Source organism: Sinocyclocheilus grahami, unplaced genomic scaffold, assembly GCF_001515645.1.
Source record: "Sinocyclocheilus grahami isolate Dianchi unplaced genomic scaffold, SAMN03320097.WGS_v1.1 scaffold24.1, whole genome shotgun sequence".
In the NCBI taxonomy this organism is placed as follows: domain Eukaryota; kingdom Metazoa; phylum Chordata; class Actinopteri; order Cypriniformes; family Cyprinidae; genus Sinocyclocheilus; species Sinocyclocheilus grahami.
Window position 1 is genome coordinate 2705184 of NW_015505203.1, and position 24599 is coordinate 2729782.

At 35.2% G+C, this 24599-nt stretch overlaps 1 protein-coding gene across 1 annotated transcript in view; it reads left to right on the forward strand.

Annotated features, from left to right (window-relative positions):
• The window catches only part of LOC107563219 (proprotein convertase subtilisin/kexin type 6), a 104000-nt gene that overhangs the window by 25930 nt on the left and 53471 nt on the right, over positions 1–24599 (forward strand). The window contains exons 4-10 of the mRNA XM_016248034.1: positions 2942–3085; positions 4185–4261; positions 6838–6926; positions 12851–13023; positions 18569–18699; positions 21120–21223; positions 24076–24193. Coding sequence (XP_016103520.1) covers positions 2942–3085; positions 4185–4261; positions 6838–6926; positions 12851–13023; positions 18569–18699; positions 21120–21223; positions 24076–24193 — 836 coding nt within the window. The remainder of the gene's footprint in view (positions 1–2941; positions 3086–4184; positions 4262–6837; positions 6927–12850; positions 13024–18568; positions 18700–21119; positions 21224–24075; positions 24194–24599) is intronic.

A 24599-nucleotide genomic window follows, 5' to 3' on the forward strand; every position in this document is an offset into this window, starting at 1 on the left:
GACTTAGAATTGTCAGATATAAACAGAATTCTGAGACAAGAAGTCAGAATTGCGAGATATAAACTCAGAATTACAAGATATAAACTTAGAATTATGAGATATAAACTTAGAATTATGAGATATAAACTCAGAATTGTGAGATATAAACATAATTCTGAAACAAGAAGTCAGAATTGCAAGATATAAACTCAGAATGATGAGATATAAACTTAGAATTATGAGATATAAACTCAGAATTGTGAGATATAAACATAATTCTGAAACAAGAAGTCAGAATTGCAAGATATAAACTCAGAATGATGAGATATAAACTTAGAATTATGAGATATAAACTCAGAATTGTGAGATATAAACATAATTCTGAAACAAGAAGTCAGAATTGCAAGATATAAACTCAGAATGATGAGATATAAACTTAGAATTATGAGATATAAACTCAGAATTGTGAGATATAAACAGAATTCTGAGACAAGAAGTCAGAATTGCGAGATATAAACTCAGAACGATGAGATATAAACTCAGAATTATGAGAAATAAACTTAGACTTATGAGATATAAACTCAGAATTATGAGATACAAACTTAGAATTAAGAGATATAAACTCAGAATTGTGAGATATAAACATAATTCTGAAACAAGAAGTCAGAATTGCAAGATATAAACTCAGAATGATGAGATATAAACTTAGAATTATGAGATATAAACTCAGAATTGTGAGATTTAAACTTAGAATTATGAGATATAAACTCAGAATGATGAGATATAAACTTAGAATTATGAGATATAAACTCAGAATTATGAGATATAAACAGAATTCTGAGACAAGAAGTCAGAATTGCGAGATATAAACTCAGAATTATGAGATATAAACTCAGAATTATGATATATAAACTTAGAATTATGAGATATAAACAGAATTCTGAGACAAGAAGTCAGAATTGCGAGATATAAACTCAGAATGATGAGATATATACTTAGAATTATGAGATATAAACTTAGAATTATGAGATATAAACAGAATTCTGAGACAAGAAGTCAGAATTATGAGATATAAACTCCGAATTATGAGATATAAACTTAGAATTATGAGATATAAACTCAGAATTGTGAGATATAAACAGAATTCTGAGACAAGAAGTCAGAATTATGAGATATAAACTCCGAATTATGAGATATAAACTTAGAATTATGAGATATAAACTCAGAATTGTGAGATATAAACAGAATTCTGAGACAAGAAGTCAGAATTCCGAGATATAAACAGAATTCTGAGACAGAAAGTAAGAACTGCAAGATATAAGCTCTAAATTATAAGATATAAACTCAGAATTGCGAGACAGCCAGAATTGTGAGATAAAAAGTATTTTCTATTGTTTTTTATTTAGTGGCAGAATCTGACTTCCATATGATCCACTGCACTCTTTTTGTGCTATTGTGGACGAATGTGATTGCATTATTATGTTGCATTATTTTGAAGAAAATTCAGTTTGTATACATGCATCTCTTTTGGATAGGTTTTCTTTGTGGTATAAAGATTTTTTTTTCGGCTTCTACAGTTTTCAGAAAAGTTTGAAGAATTAGTGATTTATTTGATGAATGCACCTCCTGGAACTCTAAAGCTTTAAAATCCATCTCACTGTGTGATATATATTAAATATATATGTTTTTGCTCTACAATTTGAAAAACACTACAACTGGACAATACTATAAATATAAAAATACTATAAAAAAAGTTTGATTTAGAATAGCTTGCAAGAGTGTGAATATGAAAACAACTAGTCTGTAAATATGGACTAGTGTAGAAGAGTTTACATCAGAATAATGTCAAGTAAGAATTGAAACACAGCCCTCTGAATTCTTCCTTTTTCTGTTGCTTTTCTTCATTCTGTGCTGTTTACTCTTTGTGAGTCTGGTTTGAGAGCAAACAGGTAAAAAAATGAGAAGAAAATCTGTGAATCAGTTCTGATTCAGTGAATCGACTCAAACTCAGATTCAATGATTGGTTAATGTCATATTGGAGATTGCATCTGCTCTATGATGATCCAGGAAGCAAGATGGGGGTTAAATGATTCATACAATAAGAAAGCAGAGGCCGAACAGTCTGTTTACTGAATATAAATCTTTTCTCTTTGAATCTGAGCTTTCCAAGTCAAGCCCTAAAAGGACAAACACACACACACACACACACACACAAACTCTTACAGGCAAAAGTAGCTTCATGAATTGTCCTTCTTCACTCTATAATGATTGTTTATGTTTGCGTTTTACTTTTGCTCCTATTTCATCAAGCTTCACATTGATTACTGATTGAAGAGTAGTCTTGGAAAAAAAATTCCTGAAAAAATTTGTTGCTCTTTGTTAATTTTTTCCGCTCCAAAGTGTCTTCGAAGAACTGTAGACCTCGTCAATTTTATGCAGATCCTTTTGTTCTCCATATATCAGTATCAAACACTAGACGATTAATGGTTAATCCATTAGAGCTGATGTTTTCAGACATTATTAAAGCACATTCTGTGTTTATTTGCGCTCGTATGATTAATATTCCAGCACAAAGGAATCTGAGACTGTTTTCAATCCGTCCTCTGAAGTTGACTTCACACTGGGACGTCTTTGTTGATCGTGTCCTCAAAGACGGCGTTGAAAAGAATCTTAAATGAGACCCTCAAGGACACGCAAACCTCTGCTGCTGAATAAACATGAATTGTCCCGTTTAATTTACAGGTTCACGCGGCCGTTTGTTGTGACATATTTCCTCACAGAGGGATTGAGTCATATGGTTACTCAAGTAATAAAGGCTTGTGTTTCTGGAGAACTGAGAATATCGCTTCGGCCTAATTGTCTTCCAATGTTTCCTGTTTTCAAAGTCAATGCGTGTGTCTTAAACTGATTGCAAGTGAAGGCATATTCACATTGATGTTGATGACTTTTCACTGTTTTCCAGCACTGTAGTGATAAAAACAGCCGCTGCCGTTCAGAAATGAATATCCTTGCGGCCTGGCAGAGAGGCTACACTGGTCGAAATGTGGTCGTCACCATCTTGGATGACGGTATTGAGAGGAACCATCCGGATCTGGCACAGAATTATGTGAGATTATCTTGATCTCCTGTTGCAGATAATTGATTATTGCTGTAAATGCATTTTATTTAGGCAAGACACTATAGGCAGAAATATATATTTTTCTTGAACTGGTCAATTGTTGAGATTTTGGGCTTTTCATAACTTGTCTTCTTTCAGACTAGTAACACCCAAAATACACTTTTAAGTTTATTTTATTATACTTTATAATTTTTTTGTCTGTAGATTTCAGTTATATAGATATCTTTAAAGTCGAAAAATGTTAACAAAACAAGAATTTAAAATCTGACTTTATCCAATGTTCAGATTTCTGTTCTGGAGATAATACCTCATTTGTATATTTAAACATAACATTTAAAAAAACTTGTAATAAAAAAATGTTTGCAATTCTTGATGAAATCAATCAGCTGTGGAAGATTGTGATTAAGTTCATTTATTTATTATTAACTGATTATTAGTCAATTTTTTATTTATTATACATTTTTAGTTTTATCTTGGGGTGTCTTGACTTAAGTGATATTTTAATATCATAAATATAGTATGATAGTTTTATTTATTAATATTTTATGCTTTATTTTACATTTAATTTAATGTCCATAGTTTTTTATTTTTATTTCAGTTTTAGTTGTGTTATTTTCCGTTTCAGCTTTAACTTAAACTTAACAAAAAATTTTAAATATTTCCTTGGCAACTACGCTGTAAAAAAGATTTTTTAAAGTTGTAAATAAGACGGATTATTTTAGTAGGTTTTTACAAGAAAGTACTATTTCACTATTTTTACTTCAAAGTTTCAATTCAATTCAATGTTACTTGCCATTTTTTGCAATTATTGGTGAAATTTACTAGCAGTTTTTACACCAATTTTTGTTCAGTCTATTATTTACTGACAGTATAACTGAAAGCTTTTAATTTTTTTGAGTTCATGTAAATGTTTTTAATAGTTTCAGTTTTAGTTAACAATATTAGCACTGCTCAACACAGTATGATTGATAAAATTATTGTTTGTTATATATTTTAGCACTGTAGATCTTTAGAGTTGAAAACAAAATGTTAATTTCACTCTAAATTTCTCAGATGATTTATTCAATGTGTTTTGTGCATCATTTAGGACCAGCTGGCGAGCTACGATGTGAATGGAAATGACTACGACCCGACCCCACGATACGACTCCAGCAACGAGAACAAGTGAGTCCCGATGTCCTCAAAACTACACTTGTATTTTTTATGCATTCTGAGAGCTCTCTCCCATAGACAGCAATGTAATTACCACGATCAAGGTCCAGAAACGTAGCAAGGAGATCGGTAAAATAATCCATGTGACATCAGGGGTTCAACCGTGATTTTACGAAGCTACGAGAATACTTTTTCTATGCAAAGAAAACAAAAATAACAACTTTATTCAACAATTTGTCTCCTCCGCGTCACCCTGGTGCCATTTTGGAGAATATCCACTGAACGCAAACAACGTATGCTATTCTGTGTCAGCTGTGTCATGCGGATATGTTGTTTTCGTTCAAATCAAAGCGTAAACAACGTAGAAAACATATCCGCGTGACGCAGCTGACACACAATAGCATACGCTGTTTACGTTCAGTGGATATTCTCCAAAATGGGACCAGGGTGACGCGGAGGAGATGAATTGTTGTTACCGTGAAATAAAATGACTCATATTGCCCATCCCTATGTATCTTGCTAGGCAGTTGCTGGGGTGTTTTGGTAGTTGTTAGCAGTGCTGAGGGTAATGAATTTAATTACAAGTAATGCAAGTTACGCAATCAGATTACATTTTTTAAAGTAACTAGTGTATTTGATTGCTGAAGTAAGAGTGTTGAACTTTCTTCTCCTGCAGCCTATTCTTCTGCAAATCAGAATGGCCCCTTTACTCATTTCACTTTACTCATTTGCCAAAAATAGAACTTTTTATATTAAAAACAAACAATCAAGCCCTGGCCAGATGAGAAAAAGTAATGCAAAAGTAATGTATTTCTTTCCATTAAAGTAACTAAGTAACACAATTAGTTACCTTTTTAGGGAGTAACACAGTATTGTAATGCATTGCTTTTAAAAGTAACTTTCTTCAACACTGGTTGTTAGGGTGTATTATGGTACTCGCTATTTTGGACTGCAATAGATAATGCTATGATTCATAGAGCACTGTTTTGAAAATCTGACATCTTCAAGAGCTGTGATATTTGGAGCCATGCAAATAAAGGAGTAACGACGGACTCGTGTGGCGTGTCAACAGAATGAAGAGGCTTTCTTTTGTGGCGAAGCACTGAAACCAATCCAATCCAGTGGGATTGAGGCTGGTGTGAATTTAATTGAAAATGTCTCTGTCTTTGATAAGCACCTGATTTAATGCTTGTTCTCGGCTCACGCTGCATGTTTACCAATGAACTCTGCCAAGAGTTCAGACAAAACTTCAAAGCGCTGTTTTGTTAATACTCATCAGGACATTTGAAACCGGAAAACAATGCGACATTCAATTCATTTCTGAAGTGCAGAACGTGCCTCCCGGAGTAGAAACTTAATTGAGTGAGGACAGAAAAAAAAAACTATTGAAAGAGACTTTGGTAAAGAAGTGCACCGAGCGGACGAGAGTGAGTGAACAATGCACAAGATAAAAATGCAATTAATGCATTTCTAATGCAGCCGGCAGCGATCTTGTGCTCCTGTATCCACTTTGACAGTGGTGGATGTAGGATTGACTCAATATCTGTTTTAAAATGTGTCTTCAGAGTCCAAAAGTGTTTTGCTTTTGGTTCCCAAAATGAAATCAAAAATTCACCCTATTTACTTTCTTGCACAATCATGTCACACTGAAGACAGGAGTAATGGTGCTGAAAATTCAGCTTTGCATCACAGGAATAAATTACATTTTACAAATATATTCAAATATAAAACTATTATTTTAAATTGTAAATGTAAAATAATATTTTACATTCATTACTGTATTTTTTTATAAAATGCACTATATTTATTGCATATTGAAAATTTATTGTATTTAAAAATGCAGCCTGGATGAGCATAAGAGACTTCTTCTAAATAAATTATATATTTGAAATATATATATAAAATATAATATACTAGGGGTGGGTGATATGACCACATTTGTTATTTCATGATGTGAGAATTTTTTCTTCACGGTAATTATGTATATAACTTAAATATATTTATTTAATTAATATAAATAATTTTAAACAATGTTATTTTAGTATCATTGGGATACTCTTATATATTTAGAATATCTAACATTTCGAGTTAATTTTTTAAAGAATATTTTTCTTTTTTTATAAATTTTGATTTCAGTTAAATTTTTGTTGCCTTGGCAACTTGCTGAAAATAAATATTTGTGTAAATGTTTCTAAAAATGTTTTAAAAAGATTTTTATGGTTGTAGTAACTATAAAAACCCTGACTGTAAATTATAATAATATTTTATTATTATTGATGCAACATTGATTTTAATCAAATAAATGTAGCCTGAGCATAAGAAATTTACAAAATCATTAAAAAATCTTGCCGACCCCAAACTTTTGAATGTAGGCCATAGACAATGAGGCAAATCCCTATGGCTTGAATCAGAGGCAGTGTCTTAGTGTATTTTTTTGGCCTTTAGCAGTGTGAAGAGGACAGAATAAAAAGGAGATAATAGAGAACAAAGACTCACGTTGTTCAAAATTCTGATCAAACGCAAGCTCAAACACACACTAACATATTAATTCTTTGTGTGATTTATGCTTGCATTTATTTTCTTTCCAGACACGGGACACGATGTGCAGGTGAAGTTGCTGCTGTAGCCAACAACTCCCACTGCATTGTGGGCATAGCCTACAACGCCCGCATAGGAGGTACGCGTGAGTCTGTTTACAGTCTGCTTGCTTCCCCGCTTGCCTTATTTTCTCAGAAATGTCAGATGCTATTTCGGTTTCAGATCCGTTGCAGCTGGCTCTCAACACACTCACGGATCAGCAAAACTGACCAATTGCCGCAAGTGGCTAAACCCTGATCGAGCAACAGTTTTCAGACGCAGTCGGAGCAGATAAGACCGGATTATTCCGCATGTGTGCACAGGATTAAAGCGGCGAGATGCCCGCGCTCCTGTCCGCCTCTGCTCGGAGTGTTCATTAATTTAGTGGACAGCGAACCGCCCGACATTCATGCGCTCATAAGCAATTAATCCTATGAAAAGGCCGATCAGTTTTAATCAAAAAGCGGATTTCATGATATGCCATCAGCCATCTGGGACCGTTTTGTTCAGGCGCGCAGCTGCGCTGAAAGACACGAATATTTCTTTATTGTACTCGCAGGTGGCAGGACTGACAAATGCATCATTTGCTCGGACTTGTCGGGGTTTCTGTCCGTCTTGTTCCAGTTGCACCATATGCCAAATGCATAAAGTTTAGCGATGCAACTGCGAGTACAGGATAGGGCAGCATTTATTTGCTTTCATTCAGTTTGAAGGAAAGTTGTAAAATGTGACTTTTACACCAGAGTTCCGTCAGAATTGAATAATTTCATAACCCACACTGTTTGTGGACCCACTTCAAAGATATTAAAATCCACAACAGATGAGATATTAAGATTGTTTGTTAAGCTGGTGCTAAAATATTATACATTTTTCTAACAAACTTATAATTTTAAGCACTAATTTGGACTGTTGAACAGTTTACATTCATTTAGTCTATTCAGCACAAACCACAAAAACTTCTACATAACAGAAAGTCTTTTAAATGTCAAACATAACAGCATTAAACACTAACAGGTGTTTCCCTTCACTCAAAAACACTGGATTTCAACATTTACTTTCCTTATCCAGTCCTACACAAAGCATATGGGAACTTGACTCATTTCCAAGTTAACAAGACAATTTGATTAAGTAACTACAACTTAATTTAAAATCGCTTAATGCACAATTTTAAAGTTTACATTCCACACAATAGGGCTGCACGATAAATCGAAATGGAATCGAGATCACGATTCGACAGAAGCTTCGATTGTCACAATATTAAGCTAATGTAACCAAAAATGTTTTAAAATAGAATTTTTAACTTGCAACTAGGGATGCATGATATTGGATTTTTGCAGATATCCGATATGTTGATCATTTTCAACTCATTTTGGCCGATAGCTGATGGCAATACCGATATATAATTATTTTTTAATTTTGGTTCGTTTTTAACAAGAACTTATTTGTTAGAATTAAATAAACAATAACAAAGTTATTTTATAATGACAGTACATTGAAGATTTGAAAATAACTATAAATAAACTATATATTAATCACTGCATTTTTTCCCCCCGGAAAGATGCAGTGGTAATCTTAACATTTTATTTTATGATTTAACATTTGTAAATGGTCTAAAGCAAAATAGTTGTAAAGATTCTGAAAATCTTTTAGAGCTCATAATTTGTTTAAAAAATATAACATATTGCACATTAATGAATAAATCGGTATATATAAAATTTATTTAATTCAAGTGTCATGTTTGTGATTTTTTTTTTGTTCATGTAAGCTATAGCTTCTGACCTTTAAATCAAAACAATCTAAATATTATTTGTGTATTTTGCTTTCATTTTATTAGAAGTAGGCCAACAGCGCCCCCTACGGAATTAAAACTCCTTACTAACCGGGCATTAGGACCCGGGGGAGGCTGCCGCTGCATGTGCTATTACTGTTTACTCTTATCACACACCGAACGCATCATTCTGTACGTGCATTCTCAGTTTAAATGCAGCTATCAAAACAGCCAATCTAATCATCGAGACAAAACTTTGCTTCAAGAATGAGCCACACTGCTGACGTGATCTAATCGCTAGGACACCCTGAGCACACGCGAGTTAATATATTCCTCTTATCAAAAAAGACATATCGGCATAATTTTTCATATCGGCCCGATGCCGATATTTACATTTAAAGCCATTATCGGCCGATTCCGATATCAGTCCGATAATATCGTGCATCCCTACTTGCAACCATGCATTTTTTAAAGTTGTGATAACAGGTCCCTGATTAATTTTTCATTGGATGCCAGTTAAAGTCAATAATTTAGCAGTCAGTACTTCTCCTCCTATAATGTACTGTATTTTGAACAGTTTTAAAAAGTATAGCTTTTGCTGGTTAATTCACTAAATTGGTCACAATCTTGTATGCACCACCTAGTGATCACATTGTTTTTTCACTACTCCTACACAATTTCTCATCAAATGGGTCTGATGCTAATGACGGACAAACGTTGTTAAATTGATTTTTTTCAAAGCATCAGAATTTTTATTTTTGGGCTCATATTGTGGTTCTTTGGTAGTTTTTTTTTACAATTGTGGCAGTGTGGTACAACCGCAAAATTTTGGTGATTAAAATGTTCTTGGCGTGAAGTTTTTCAAGTGAAACACCTTCTTGTCTCTTCTAATGTTGCTTGCATTAGTATGTTTTTTCCCCAGGTCAAAACAGCCCTATTGTTTCTCATACCGTATAAGAGAACCGAGGTGTTTATTTACTACACAAAAATATGGTGTAGTATATACTTTGAAACAATTTTCACTCAGGATTTGTGAGTAAATTTCATAAATAATTACAAAGAAGTGGCATATAACATTGAATTAAACATTACATTTTGAAGTAGAAAGAAATAGTAGAATGAAATTGTATTTTCTTGTAAAACATACTCCAATAATTTTTCAAGTCATGTCACCTTTATTATGATTATATTATTTTATTATAATTTTTTTAATATAGTGATTTAAACTGCCTTCAGAACTTTTTTCATTATTATTGTTTAAACAGTTTTTCCCATGTACATTGTTACATTGTACTACAATTGTGGCAGTGTGGTACAACCGCAAAATTTTGGTGATTAAAATGTTCTTGGCGTGAAGTTTTTCAAGTGAAACACCTTCTTGTCTCTTCTAATGTTGCTTGCATTAGTATGTTTTTTCCCCAGGTCAAAACAGCCCTATTGTTTCTCATACCGTATGAGAGAACCGAGGTGTTTATTTACTACACAAAAATATGGTGTAGTATATACTTTGAAACAATTTTCACTCAGGATTTGTGAGTAAATTTCATAAATAATTACAAAGAAGTGGCATATAACATTGAATTAAACATTACATTTTGAAGTAGAAAGAAATAGTAGAATGAAATTGTATTTTCTTGTAAAACATACTCCAATAATTTTTCAAGTCATGTCACCTTTATTATGATTATATTATTTTATTATAATTTTTTTAATATAGTGATTTAAACTGCCTTCAGAACTTTTTTCATTATTATTGTTTAAACAGTTTTTCCCATGTACATTGTTACATTGTACTTACACATTGTTTAGACTGGAATAGCATGTTTTTTTCAATAAAATACAGAAACAAATTTTTTTAAATTCATTTTTAAAATCTGATTAATCAAAAAAAATATCCAACACATTAATCGATTACCAAAATAATCATTATTCGCAACTGTTGTGTTTATTGTGTACAAGAATAGAAAAGTGTTTGTTGACTGGATTAGCAACTTTTTGCATAATTTATCATCTGCCAGGTAAACATTTTTGAAGTCTGTTTTCCTCAATAAGCTGCATGATCTGGGGATTTTAGGGTTAAATGCCATTAATAACCACATTTTGAAGTGGACAGATGATTGACATCTAAATGCTGGCTGCACATCTCGTAATATATCTCAATTGCAAAGTCCTGTCAGCAAAAAATTCCTCTTAAGAATTGCGGAGTGATGTTTCAAAGAGAGTTGGTCATTTTTCCAAGCCAGATACAGACAGATTAGCACAATGAAAGGCGTGCTTTAGGTCTTTTGGCTCAGCAGTTGACGTTTTTTCCTGCTTAATCACTGAAACGCTGCCAAAGCTAATAAGTGTCAGATTCAAGCCAATGACTTTATCGCCTTCTAATGACATTTCTAATCTGAGCGGCCTCACTTTGGCTGCTATGTAGAACTTCATGTCCTTTAACCGTAATTAGAAATGTAGAAATGGTTAGTTCTCCTGCTCTGCGGTTCAGAAAAGTGTTTACTCGGTGCTGTTTGAGAAGTCGAGGAATCAATTTGAGGTGTGCAGCTTGTTAGAAGTGAGAGGAATTATAGAGAAGTGTTGAGCCTCCTGTGTCTCCTCAGAGGTGTTTCAAGGAAGGAAAACTCTGTCACGTACAGCGTGTTGCGCATATGGTGTTAGAAATAATAACACGCACACACATTCTCACACTATAGCGCATTGAGCGCACTGGAAAACAAACACACACATGTTTGTTATTATATTATGGCAGACTTATTGACTATCTGAATTAAGCTGGTTCATTATGCCTGCTCATTTCAGAAGTCCGTAAAAGATCTTGGCTGGTAGCTAAGAGGTTGTAGGTTTGAACTTAAACTATTACCATTGTGGCATTGGGCAAAGCACATAAAACCACACCGTAAAAATTTATTTTTCAAAGTTGTACACAAAGATCATTGGAGTATGTTTTCCAAGAAAATACTATATTTCAGTCTTTCTACTTACAAATATCTTGTTTAATTCATTGTGTTACTTATGGAAGTTAATTTATGCCACAAAATAATTCAAAATTCTGACTTTCTTGCAATTCTGTGTATTCTGAGTAATTCTTTTTTTCTTTTTGTTTTCATCACAAAAAATAAAAAGGAAATTTTTTACCCTTTATCTCACAATTCAGACTTTCCTTCTAAGAATTGTGAGTTTATTTGTCAGAATTGCTAGTTATAAGCTCACAATTACAAATTAATTTCTGCTAGTTTTTTGTCCCAGTATTTTTCTCCCAGTTCTGTTTTGTTTTCTTAGAACTGCAAGAAAATAAGTCTGAACTGTGAGAAAGAAAAAAACCCACTCAGAATTGCTAGCAAAAAAGTCTGAATTATTTATAATTATAATTATGAGATAAAAAGTTGCAATTACCCTCTTTTATTTTTATCACATGGTGGAAACAAGCTGCCATAGATCATAGATCAAGATCATTTCTTTGTAATCATTTGTGAGATGTACTAGAATTTTCTGAGTAAAAATTGTTTCAAAGTAAATCCTACAAATGTAAGAAGTAAAAGATTTACTGTAGAGGCTTTGGATAACATTTTCAGCTTAATGACTTGCATAGATACTAGACTTTTTTTTAACACCTATTCTCTCAAGTTATGAAAAAAATACAAAGGCTTTCTTCTTTGAGAATAAAGAACTAGTAAAGGAAATTAAGCTGTGGTTCAATAATGGAATGAGGAGAAAGACAGCAGATTGTCAAGGCATTTGGAAACATCTCATTGCTGCAGAGTACAATAGACTTTAATTGCAAATTTTGTGTTCGTTAGTGAACATATGGCATATGATTCTGTGTGGGTTTGTGTGTCAGTCTCCGTTTGCTCCATTGCATTTTAAAAAAAACGGCACTTTTAGATGAGTCGCGCCAGGTTTAAAGCCCAAACACTGTTGGTTCTTGCATTATGGAATGCATTTTTGTTTTGAAAAACTGAATAGCATTTATCTTTGTAAGAGGTCAGTCTGGGAATTCAGTTCATACAAAACTATAATATGGCTCAGTGACACTTGGATTACAGTGCACTACTTTTATGTCACTTTCATGGTGCATTTTGGATCTTGGCTGTGTAAATCACCATCTGTTTACGTTGCATGCAAGCTTGGATCTTATTCCTAGCATCTCAATTTGAGTTTCACAGAGAAAATAAAATAATACAGGTTTGGAACGACATTGGCTTGATTATACAATGACTGTATTTGTTCGTTTTTGGATGAACTTTTTCTCGAAGGTGTCCGAATGCTTGATGGAGATGTGACTGATGTGGTGGAGGCCAAGTCTCTGGGAATAAGGCCAGACTACATCGACATTTACAGTGCCAGTTGGGGCCCCGACGATGACGGGAAGACCGTGGATGGGCCGGGGCCTCTGGCCAAACAAGCCTTTGAACTGGGAATTAAAAAGGTTGTTATCTCAAACTTGCACACAAATGGGAATTTAGCATTGAGTAACTGTCATTGTCAGGTTTATTCAATTTAGTGCTGTCAAACGATTAATCGCGATTAATCGCATCCAAAATGAAAGTTTTTGTTTACATATGTGTGTGTGTGCGCTTTGTATATTTATTATGTATATATAAATACACACACATGCATGTATATATTTAAAAAAATTGGTTGTGTTTATATATTAAATATATTTATGTATAATATAAAATATGAGAATATAAATATATAAATGTATATACATGTAAATATATAAAAATATATATATATACTCTTTGTGTGTGTATTTATATATACATAATAAATATACACAGTACACATACATATATTATGTAAACAAAAACTTTTATTTTGGATTCGATTAATCGCGATTAATTGTTTGACAGCACTAGTTCAATTTAAGACTTAATTGAAACCACAACATTTGAAGGGAAGATATTGTCTAAAGCTGATCTGGACTAGTATGTTATGATGGTTTTGTCAGGGTCTGGGCAGTATGATAAGTCTTATGAGTCATTTTTTGTTATTACTATAACAGTGAAAATATCATCATATTGTTATTATTGTAGGAAATTCAATATAAAATTCTTTAAAGTGCAGTCTAACCATGTACTAATATCTGTTTTTCCAAAATCTAGTGGGTTAAATATTTAGGATTTATTTTGTAAATCTCATAATTTTAAAATAACAGTTTTATGTTTTGTAGGAATATTTAGTAGTTAATCTTGTCTTTTTTTTTTGTAAAAGTGATCTGTCTGCTAGAGGCAGTGTTGTTATTGCATTGTTATTTTCAGTAATTGAAAAAAAAATTTAATTAAAGGGGTGGTTGATTGCGATTTCACTTTTTTAACGTTAGTTAGTGTGTAATGTTGCTGTTTGAGCATGAACAATATCTGCAAAGTTGCAGCACTGAAAGTTCAATGCAAACGTCTTTTAAAATTATGGCAGTTTAATGCCTACAAAAATGGCTCGTAAGGACTACAACGAGTTACTTCCCGGGTTCGTGATGTAACAAACCCAGATAAACCCTGTCCCCGGGAACGTGCAACAAAGGGGGCGACACATCTGCTTTAGAGAAGAGGAAGAGAAAACTAGAGCTGCACGTAAAAATCTATTCATATATGAATTGCGGTTCTGTCTACTAACGATTCTAATGGATTCACAAGTTTCAAAATGTTCTAAAGCAGCGGTTCTCAATCCTGTTCCTTGCGTCCCCCTGCTCTGCACACGCTCTGCACTCTCGCTCTCTCATTCAGATCATCAGCTCAGCTCAAACAATGAACTGTTCCATTTATACATTTATTTTCACATAGCTATGAGAAGTGTTAAACATGGATGCGCATGTGGTTGCCGTGCTGTATTAATTGAGTTATTAACTGACAAAGTCTTTAATGTCATTTTTCATCTGTTTAAAGCATCCTAAATAAAAGTATTAATTTATTGTCTTTTATTTAATTCTTAATTGTTGACTGTGACAGACTTAATTACTCAGTTTTTTTTTGCATATTGTTGGGCCTGTGCATCTCATGGTAATCAGTAAAACACTGCAACTCAGTAATATTTAGGACATTTTCTTTACTTTATACAATAATCAATTTTGCTGCTCTATTGTGATGCTTCTTGTGCCCTGAGGCAAAACCGGTTGAGATGCACTGGAACAGATTGAGCTTTTCAATTTCAAAAGAGCACAAGAAAATCTTGTTTTCCAAGATAAGCGTGTATCCCTGTGTACTCCATTTGTCTTTTCCATCTGTCATCTACTCAACCTTTTGTCCTCGTCTTGCTTTCGGCCTCGTAAGTATGTTCTCTGCTTTATTGGGTCATTTGCTCTCTTGATGCCACATATTGTGTCCTACAATTCATCTAAATTATTTCTGACACATTTTCCTTTCTTTCCTCCTTCACTCCTTTTTTAAGTATTTAAACATCTGACCATTTGTCCAAATAGATGTGTAGATTTATAAGCAGTCAAATGTGGGGTTTTTTTGCTTTATGGGTGTAAAAAGGGTTGAGAAATCCCAACACTGACGCAGAGATTTATCATCTTTTGACCAGAAATGTTGTTATATATGCATGTTACTAGCAATCTGCCAAAAATCTTCTGTCCCAGATCCTGTTGCTCAGCCTGCTAATACAGCTGAGCTCTTGTTGTTTTGCTCTTTCCACAAATATCTATTGATGAAATGAGACGGTTGGAAAAAAGACTGGGGCTAAATGTTTGGTCTGGCACCCATACGCAGGGAAAACCGCAGCGGGAAGAAAGAGAGGGGCTTTCTTCTCGATGCTCTGGTTTCGCCTTCCGAACTTTTTGGTACCTCTGTCAAGATGGAGGTTGAGAATGTCAGAGAGGCGAAGGTGCGCTCAGTGGCCTTCAAAACCTTCATTAAACGAAGGGTCAGGTCTGAGCCCGAACAACCCAGAGGTCCTGGCCCGTCTCGGTCTGAGGATCAAAGACGGGCACAGAAGGCTATTGTCGCGGCTCGCGCTCCTCCCCGGCCTGGGCTTATGCTTGTCAGACTGCCCTGACTGGTACTGTGGATCAGGATATCCCCTCTCGCTGTGACGTCGAGCGGGAGGTATGAGTGGCGTTTTGCAAGAACTTCTTGTAAAGTGCTATCGCCAGGCAGTCCTCCCCTCGCCTCAGAGGGTTGTCTTTGAGCTTGCCACTCCCGTTTGGCTCAGTACTTCTGGGCATCTGTGAGCAGATGCTTAGGAATCTCTATAAAATCCATGTTATGGAAATTGCACACGCTAAGCTTCTGTGCACTTTCTAAAATCCACATGGTGGTAAGTGTGCACGCTGAGCACACTGCGCACTTTCTAAAATCCACATGGTGGTAAGTGTGCACGCTAAGAACACTGCGCACTTTCTAAAATCCTGTATGGTAAGGGTTAGGCGTTACGCTCCCTGTTTCTGAGTTGGCTTAGGCCCCAGTACTCACCTTGGGCTCCACTCAACTAGTGTGGAATTCCCAGCTTCATGGGCTGCTCTCGTGGTTAGGGTTGCCAATGAGCACGCTACCTCTCTTCTGAATTCTGAGTTCTCCCCTCATGTGGAGTTGAGTTCTCTGTTTTCCCAAAGCACCTAGAACCAGCAGACATCAGGCGATCTGCCGCCCTGATACGCTGGGTTTTTTCGGCTAAGCTTGCTGTACGCTTACCCTTCAGGTTTTCGAATGAACAGGCTGTAGGTCGAGCCTCTCGGCTGAGAGTTGGGTGTTATGCTCCCTCAGCTAGGTAACTTACAGCTAGCCATTCCAGCATTATACCATAGATTGAGTTGATGACTTTTCAAACATATTGTTCTTGGGATGCACCATTTCCTTCTATGGGCTGCTCTTTCAGAGTGCCACGAGGGCCCCTTAGAACGGTATCTTTACGTTCATAATCCATGTTATGGTAAGTGTGCACTCGATGTCCCTGTGCACTTTCTAAAATCCACACTGTGGTAAGTTCGCACATTATCAAATCCAGTATGGTAGGGGCTACGCGTGGTGGCTTTGTGCCCTTTCTTGAATCGATTAGGCCTCGGTTCCATCTTGGGCACCACTCCACCTGTGTATCCTCAGGATACCTACTTTAACAGGCTGTTGCTACTAGGGGTCTGTTGAGACAGTTCCTTCAGCAAGCTCATGCAGAGCAAGCGGTAGCCCCCTTGGTGACATGCCAAGACCTAGTACGATTCTAGGCACTTGGTCGTATCCCCTTAAAGGAATCTGTTCCTGATTCCAAGCCTTGAGCTCTACCCCAGGCCCAGGAGTTCTGGCCCTAACAGGAAAGTTTTTTGGGGTATGTAGCTTAGGCCTTTGGCCGTAGGGGATAATGTCACTGGCAGCCGTCTAACGTTTAACTCGTCCAACTCCCTTAAAGCTTTGGTAGAGTTGGTACTTAGTGCTCGCCTGTGGTTTGGCATGCACTCCCCTCAGCATGGTGGCGTGGGTCCACCGTTCCCCATAGCAACCCCTAGAGGACGCAGTGTCTCGTTCCCTTGAAAGGGAACGTCTCAGGTTACGTATGCAACCATGGTTCCCTGAGTAGGGAACCATGGACACTGAGACACTGCGTCCTCTAGGCCATGCTGCGGACGCAAGCTTCAGACGAAGAAGCGGATGACGTGTTCTCCCGGCAAAATATGATAATAAAATCAAGTTTACCTTTAGTTTTTTTGTTAGATAAGCCATTATATGTGCGTGTGTATGTGTATATATACAGTGGGTACGGAAAGTATTCAGACCCCCTTAAATTTTTCAATATGTATATATACAGTATATATGGCACATTTGTTACCCAATGGTAATTCAAAGTGCTTTACATAAAAGTTATTTTAAAATAATGATAGAATTATTATAGCAAACGATAAAGAAATAAAAGGAGAAATAAGAAATAAAAATAAAAACAAATATATATAATATATATAATAATATATATTTAAAATATAATATAATTTATATGTTTATAGATCAGTATGTGTTTTCAACCCTCAGATGATTCAATCACAGTGTAGTTTTTCCCCAATAAAACTTACTATTCAGTGATTTTAATTACTTTTTAATGATAATTCATTGATATTTTAAAATGTCTGGTTAAATTCCATTTTTTTTTATTTGCAGTCTTAAATACCTCTTAAATTCCCTTAAGCATGCAGATGAAGTGGTTGATGAGAAGTCTGTTAATACTTTTCTCACATGTCTTCAGAAAATGTAAAAGTCTAGTATTGTCTTGTTTATTTCCTAACCACTGTTTTTAAACACAGACATAAACCCCTGACACGCACACAAGAGCATGTGTCTCCAATCTCAGCATCTTCCTCGGGACCTCGTCGGTGGCACTGACCCCATTCATGTTTGTCCTTTTGAGAAACACCAGTGTAATCAAGCTCATGTTTGACTGAAGACACACTCGAGCGCTCGCTCTCTTTGCCTGCGGCTACCAGAGCAGCTCTGTGGGTGACCCGCTGTTTCACTGAAAACCAGAACGCCGAAATATTTACAGAGCACTTTGCAGAAAACCGCTCGTCCCGTCACAGTCACGGAAGCGCATTCTTTCAGACGATAGCTGAAAGTTTTAAAGGAATAGTTCACCCTGAAATTACAATTTACTGAACATTTACTCACGCTTAGGACATGTAGATGTAGATGAGTTTGTTTCTTCATCTGAACAGATTTTGAAGAAATGTAGCATTACATCACTTGCTCACCAATGGATGCTCTGCAGTGCCGTCAGAATGAGAGCACCCATTCACTGCAGAGCATCAAGTGATGTAATGCTACATTTCTCCAAATGTGTTCCCATGAAGAAGCAAACTCATCTATATCTTGGATGGCCTGAGGGAGAGATAATTTTCAGCAAATTTTCATTTTATTAAGGAGGACTTGACCTTTTGCCTAAACAGAAGACATGCTAATCTAGAAGACCTGGTGTACCTGTTCATAAGATTTAAAGGACAAAATTTGAAAATCCATGTCCACGTTGCTGCATCTAAACTGAAGTTGTTAACTCTTTAATGCTCTGTATTTATGTGTTTCTGGTACCAGGTGACCACAGACCTGCGGCAGAGATGTACTGATGGACACACAGGCACCTCTGTATCTGCACCCATGGTGGCGGGTGTCATTGCTCTCGCTCTGGAGGCAAAGTCAGTTTTCCATTCCCCTTCATCACTTTCCACAATTTTGACATTATTTTTCCATAAAACAGATGCAGGAAGCTGCACTGCTTCTTTATATTCCGTTTTTATATTTAATGTTTTATTGGCTTAAAGAGACATTTCTGACAATTTCTATCAGGACCACTATCGTCAAAGATGATTGACAATTAGCATACAGTTTGGATTGGTGGTATGGTTCTGTTCTGGGCAAGAACTCCCTGCGCATCCATGCAGCCTAGCATGAAAGAGAGCAGGGAGAGCAGCAATAACAGCAATAAACAGAACAGAACCAACATAAATGTATTGCAGATATTGTTAAAGTTCAATAATTTTATGTACACATTTTAGAATTAGTCTGATTCAAAGGAGAATCAGAAGGCTGAATCCCGACTGACAAAGGAGGAGCTGGGGATGGAGGAGGGTAATTAGCTATTGAGCAATGCGAAAACTGCTGATAATACTGAGGGACCTTATATATGAATGCTTAGATAGGTGTCGTATTCCTATAGGTAGATGGGGATCAGCTGAGAGTCAGCTGATGCGAGCTTGACTAACGTGACCTGCCAGAACTAACACTACGCTTGATTTAGTCACCCTCATGCTGTTCCAAACCTATTTAAGAAGATATTTTGAAAAACATGCCTTTCTTTGCACATCCAATGGGATCCAATTTTGTTACCTTTATTTCTGTAGTGCTTTATACAATGCATACTGTTTCAAAGCAGCTTCAAAGTAATAAACAGAGAAATAACGAAATCATTGATGTAAACGTCTTCAAATATTAGATAAATTCAAATTCTGCTGAAAAGTAGCTCTAAAAAGAGAATATTGTCAATATTCAGCTCAAGTCAGTTCAGTGCTGATTCAATAACAGTCTCAATTTTGCAAAATTCGTCAAATATGATACTAATTCAGCTGTAAAGCTCAATTCAGTTCAGGTTTTGTTCTCATCTGATGCAGTCAAATCAGCAGTATAACTAAATATTGAGTGCCTTTTACATTTTGTTTGGTGACATTTTAGATAAACGATGACAGAATTTTTATTTTTAGGTCAACTGTCCCTTTAACACTTGCACTTCATAATTACTCCTCAGTTCTTTTGCAGTGGTGTTTTTAATGTCACATATCTGTCTGACTGGATTTATTGTGTGCATCTTTGATCGTTTAGACATTTAAAAACAAAAGGTTTTTGCTTTAAGACTTTAAATGAAGATTGTAGACAGATATGTTACTATTATCATTATGACACCCTAGCAACTGCCTTACAACATTTACATTTGTGACCCTGGACCACAAAGCCAGTCTTAAGTGTAAATTTTTCAAAATTGAGATGTATACATCATCTGAAAGCTGAATAAATAAGCTTTCCATTGATGTATGGTTTGTTGATAGGACAATATTTGGCCGAGATACAACTATTTGAAAAAATTAAAAAATATTGAGAAAATCACCTTTAAAGTTGTCCAAATGAAGGTCTTTGCAATGCATATTACTAATCAAAAATTAAGTTTTGATATATTTACGGTAGGAAATTTACAAAATATCTTCATGGAACATGAGCTTTACTTAATATCATAATGATTTTTGACATAAAAGAAAAATCGATAATTTTGACCCATACAGTTTATTTTTGGCTATTGCTACAAATATACCCCAGCGACTTAAGACTGGTTTTGTGATCCAGGGTCACATTTATGCATTCGCAATGCCCTTATAGAAAGGAAGAACTTTTTATGCTTATTTGAAATTCAGTCTTTTTCATAAACCTTTTTCATCTGCAAGAGTAAAGTAAAACTAAATATTAAGGAAATCGAATTTGAATCGAATTTTCCATTGGATTCCTTTGTCTTGCTTTCTGTCTGGATTCTCTGCTTGTAAAGGCTTTCAGGACTGTAATTCAATTTAGCATAATCATGTGTGTGTATATTATGGTTTCAGCTCTCAAGACTATATTTACATTTGAGGCATGATGTGTGTATTTTATATTGTTGAACAAAACTTTCACAGACTTTCAAAACCACTAATCTATTTAAAAAGTATCACACAAGCTGGAGTGCTGCTGTTGAACTTACTGATGTGATCTTTCCACATATTTATCTGTGCATGAGACTCATGAGCCGGATGACAGCAAAAAAGCGACGGCAGCATAGAGAGCTGCTGGGATAAAGTTACCTGCTAGGATGCAGTTGTTACATTAAAATGAATGAGGGTCCCAAAAAAGCCCCTACAAACAGAGCCTCTCAGATGGGAAGCAAAAATGGGACTTGATCCAAAACTCCCTTAATATTTGAAATACGAAACAGACAAAACGAAATGAAATAGCTGTTGTTGTACAGAGGACAGTACTTTTCAATAGAGCAATAAAACTCGAAAGGCTCATAAAAAGTCTTTGTCATTTTATGTTTCAGTCCTCTGATAACCTGGAGAGATGTCCAGCATCTTCTCGTGAAGACGTCCAGACAGGCTCACCTGAAAGCCAGTGACTGGAAAACCAATGCAGCCGGACACAAAGGTGACTTTTCTGCATGATATTTACACTGTTTAAATGTAGATGTGTGGTGTATTATAATTTCTTCTTCTTTTTTTCACTCATAATGTGATAGAGAGCAGTGAAGTGGCATATGATAAGTTTGATTTTATATGGTACATTTCTGACACAATGTAAGCACAAAACCAGTCTTAAGTCGCTGGGGTATATTTGTAGCAATAGCCCAAAAATACATTGTATGGGTCAAAATGATAGATTTTTCTTTTATGCCAAAAATCATTAGGATATTAAGTAAAGATCATGTTCCATAAAGTTATTTTGTACATTTCCTACTGTAAATATATCAAAACTTAATTTTTGATTAGTAATATGCATTGCTAAGAACTTCATTTGGACAACTTTAAAGGCGATTTTCTCAGTATTTTAATTTTTTTGCACCCTCAGATTCTAGATTCTCAAATAGTTGTATCTCGACCAAATATTGTCCTATCATAACAAGCTTATTTATTCAGCTTTCAGATGATGTATAAATCTAAATTTAAAAAAATTGACCCTTATGACTGGTTTTGTGGTCCAGGGTCACATATGCCCAAATGCATGGTAATGTCATGGAACTCTTTAGTGCTTTTTTATTTTGAGTGGAATAGAACATAAAGTTATGTTTTTTGGAATGCATGAGAGTTATCCACAAATTTTTTTATTAAGTATTTTTGTCTTGTTTTCCAATATACATTTCAAAATGTCCATAAACCAGCATTAATTTAAGAAATGTTTATTTATTTTGTTAGTTATTGTGTAAGATAATAAGACCTGAAGGGATAATTCGCCCATAAATGAAAATTTGGTCATCATTTACTCACCCTCAGGTTGTTACAAACCTGTATGAGTTTCTTTCTTCTGTGGATCACAAAAATATTAAGCAAAAAAAAAAAAAAAACACATGAAAAAGCACAAAATATTTAGAAGACAGACATTGACTTCCATAGTACGCAAGAAAGAAACTCATAGTTTTGTAACAACTTGTGGTTGAGTAAATGATGACAGGATTGTCATTTTTGGGTGAACTCTTTAATTTCAGAGAATATCTTTGATATCTTTAATATTATGTTTATTTTTCTTTCTTCGTTGGCAAATTGTTTAAGGATAAATTTTGTAAAAAAAAGAAGGAAAAAACCTTGCCAGTGGCTTAAGAAAAATAAACTTAATTTAAGACATATGTGACCCTCTCTGTGAAATCCAGGCTAAAGTCTCAAAATCTAATTATGAGATAACAAGCATCAAAGTTTGAATTCAACCATTAATTTCACTATAATTTCAATATTTGACATGGCCCTACTCAGTCAGTATTAAAGATATAAAGGTTACATTTCCACAGAATGTTCTTTACCTTATGAAGGATGGTTTTATGTAGAAAACAGTAAATCACAAAAAAATTACTTTAGCTGGGTTTTCACAGAGAGGGTCACATATTCTCTGTAAACTTGTCCTACATTTTCAGAAATCTGATTAAGTGTATTTGTCAAATAATTGTATATGATTTTGATAATTTTCATATTTGCTGTCTTTAAAATGAATTTTTTGGTAACATATCAGCAATATCTGCTCTGCACTCTAGATATTAACATCAGCATTAAAACCCCATATTGGTGACACTAGTGAATAAAATTTCAGCATGAATGCCTTCTGAATAAGTTCAGATAGTCTTATTTAAAGGGGTCATATGATGTTGCTAAAAATAAAATTATTTGGTGTATTTGGTGTAATGAAATGTGTTTATGCGGTTTAAGGTTAAAAAAACATTATTTTCCACATACTGTACATTATTGTTTCTCCTCTATGCCCCGCCTTTCTGAAAACCATCGATTTTTACAAAGCTCATCGGTCTGAAAAGCGAGGTGTGCTCTGATTGCCCAGCTATCCAGTGCGTTGTGATTGGCCGAATACCTCAAGCGTGAGACGGAAATGTTACGCCCCTTACCATACTGTGATGATGCCCTGTCCGGCCAGAGCGACGAGGCAAAAACATGAAAACCCATTATAAACGAGGCATTTGTTGCATCCAGTGGGGACATAATTACTGATTATAATAATTTATAATATAACTTATACTGTCTTTTTTACTGTCTTTTGACGCGTTGCATTGCGTATCGCGCCACGTAAACATAAAACCATGTCTGCATTGGTGATCGGAGAAATGACAAACAACAAGCGCTACTCTACACTGCTCAAAACTCGCTTTTGAATCATCAGAGGCAAATCCTTTAAATATGAAAACATACTTACAGGCTGTGAGTCAGAAAAACTGTCCTTGCAAAGTTGGAACTGCCCCATTTTATAGAAACAGACACCGGCAGTGTAGGCTACTCTCCCAGGAAACAGTCCTTGTCCTCCGTAAAATGCGCTGCACACATCTGAATATTTGGGTTGAACTTTTCTGGAACAGTGTTGTAAATACAACTTAACCACTGATTTCTAGTTGTGTCCTCTTTTGGAAGACCAAACAAAGTAGTTTCACTTTCACAACGAAACACACAGCGTCTTCACGACATGGCGGCGGCAACAACAATACTACAGCGAGTATCAAAGCTACGCCTTCTTGCTTTGCGTGAACATTTGGGCGGTGTTATACAAAACTTCCCACATCGTGACGTAGACATGTGGGGGCGTGTTAGAATGAGCTATGGTTGACTTTTAACTTTTATAAAGAATATCTCTTTGGATTTGAGACTTTAGTCTTTGCAACTTTACAGATCTTCTTTATGCACCAAGAGCTTTGAAATTGAAATCGCATCATATAGCCCCTTTAAGTATAGACATTCTGCTGTCTGTGACATCCGTACCTGGTTAATATTTGGTATGTGTGTGTGTGGTTGTAGTCAGTCATCTGTATGGCTTTGGTTTGGTGGATGCCGAGGCCATGGTGGTGGAAGCCAAGAAGTGGAGAAACGTTCCTCCTCAGCACACCTGCAGCAAGACCTCTGACCGCAGAACCCGGTGAGGAGATACTCACATCAGCTTTCACACGTACAAATGAAACTCGCTTCTACTCAATATTTCACTTAAATACTTTGAAGGAAATGAATACTTATATTTATCAAGGATGCATTAAATTAATCAAAAGTGACATTAACGATATTTATAATTTTCCAAAATAAGTCTTGTTTTCCAGTAAAAAATCCATAAACCAACATGAATTTACTTAAAGTATTTCTTTTTTTTATAAGCACAACTTTTTATTTATAAAACACAACTTTGTTTTCAAAATTGACAATAATAGGAAATGTTTCTCGGTACAGCAAATCAGCATATTAGAATGATTTCTGAAGATCATGTGACACTGAAGACTGGAGTAATAATGCTGAAAATTCAGCTTTGCATCACAATAATAAATGACATTTTA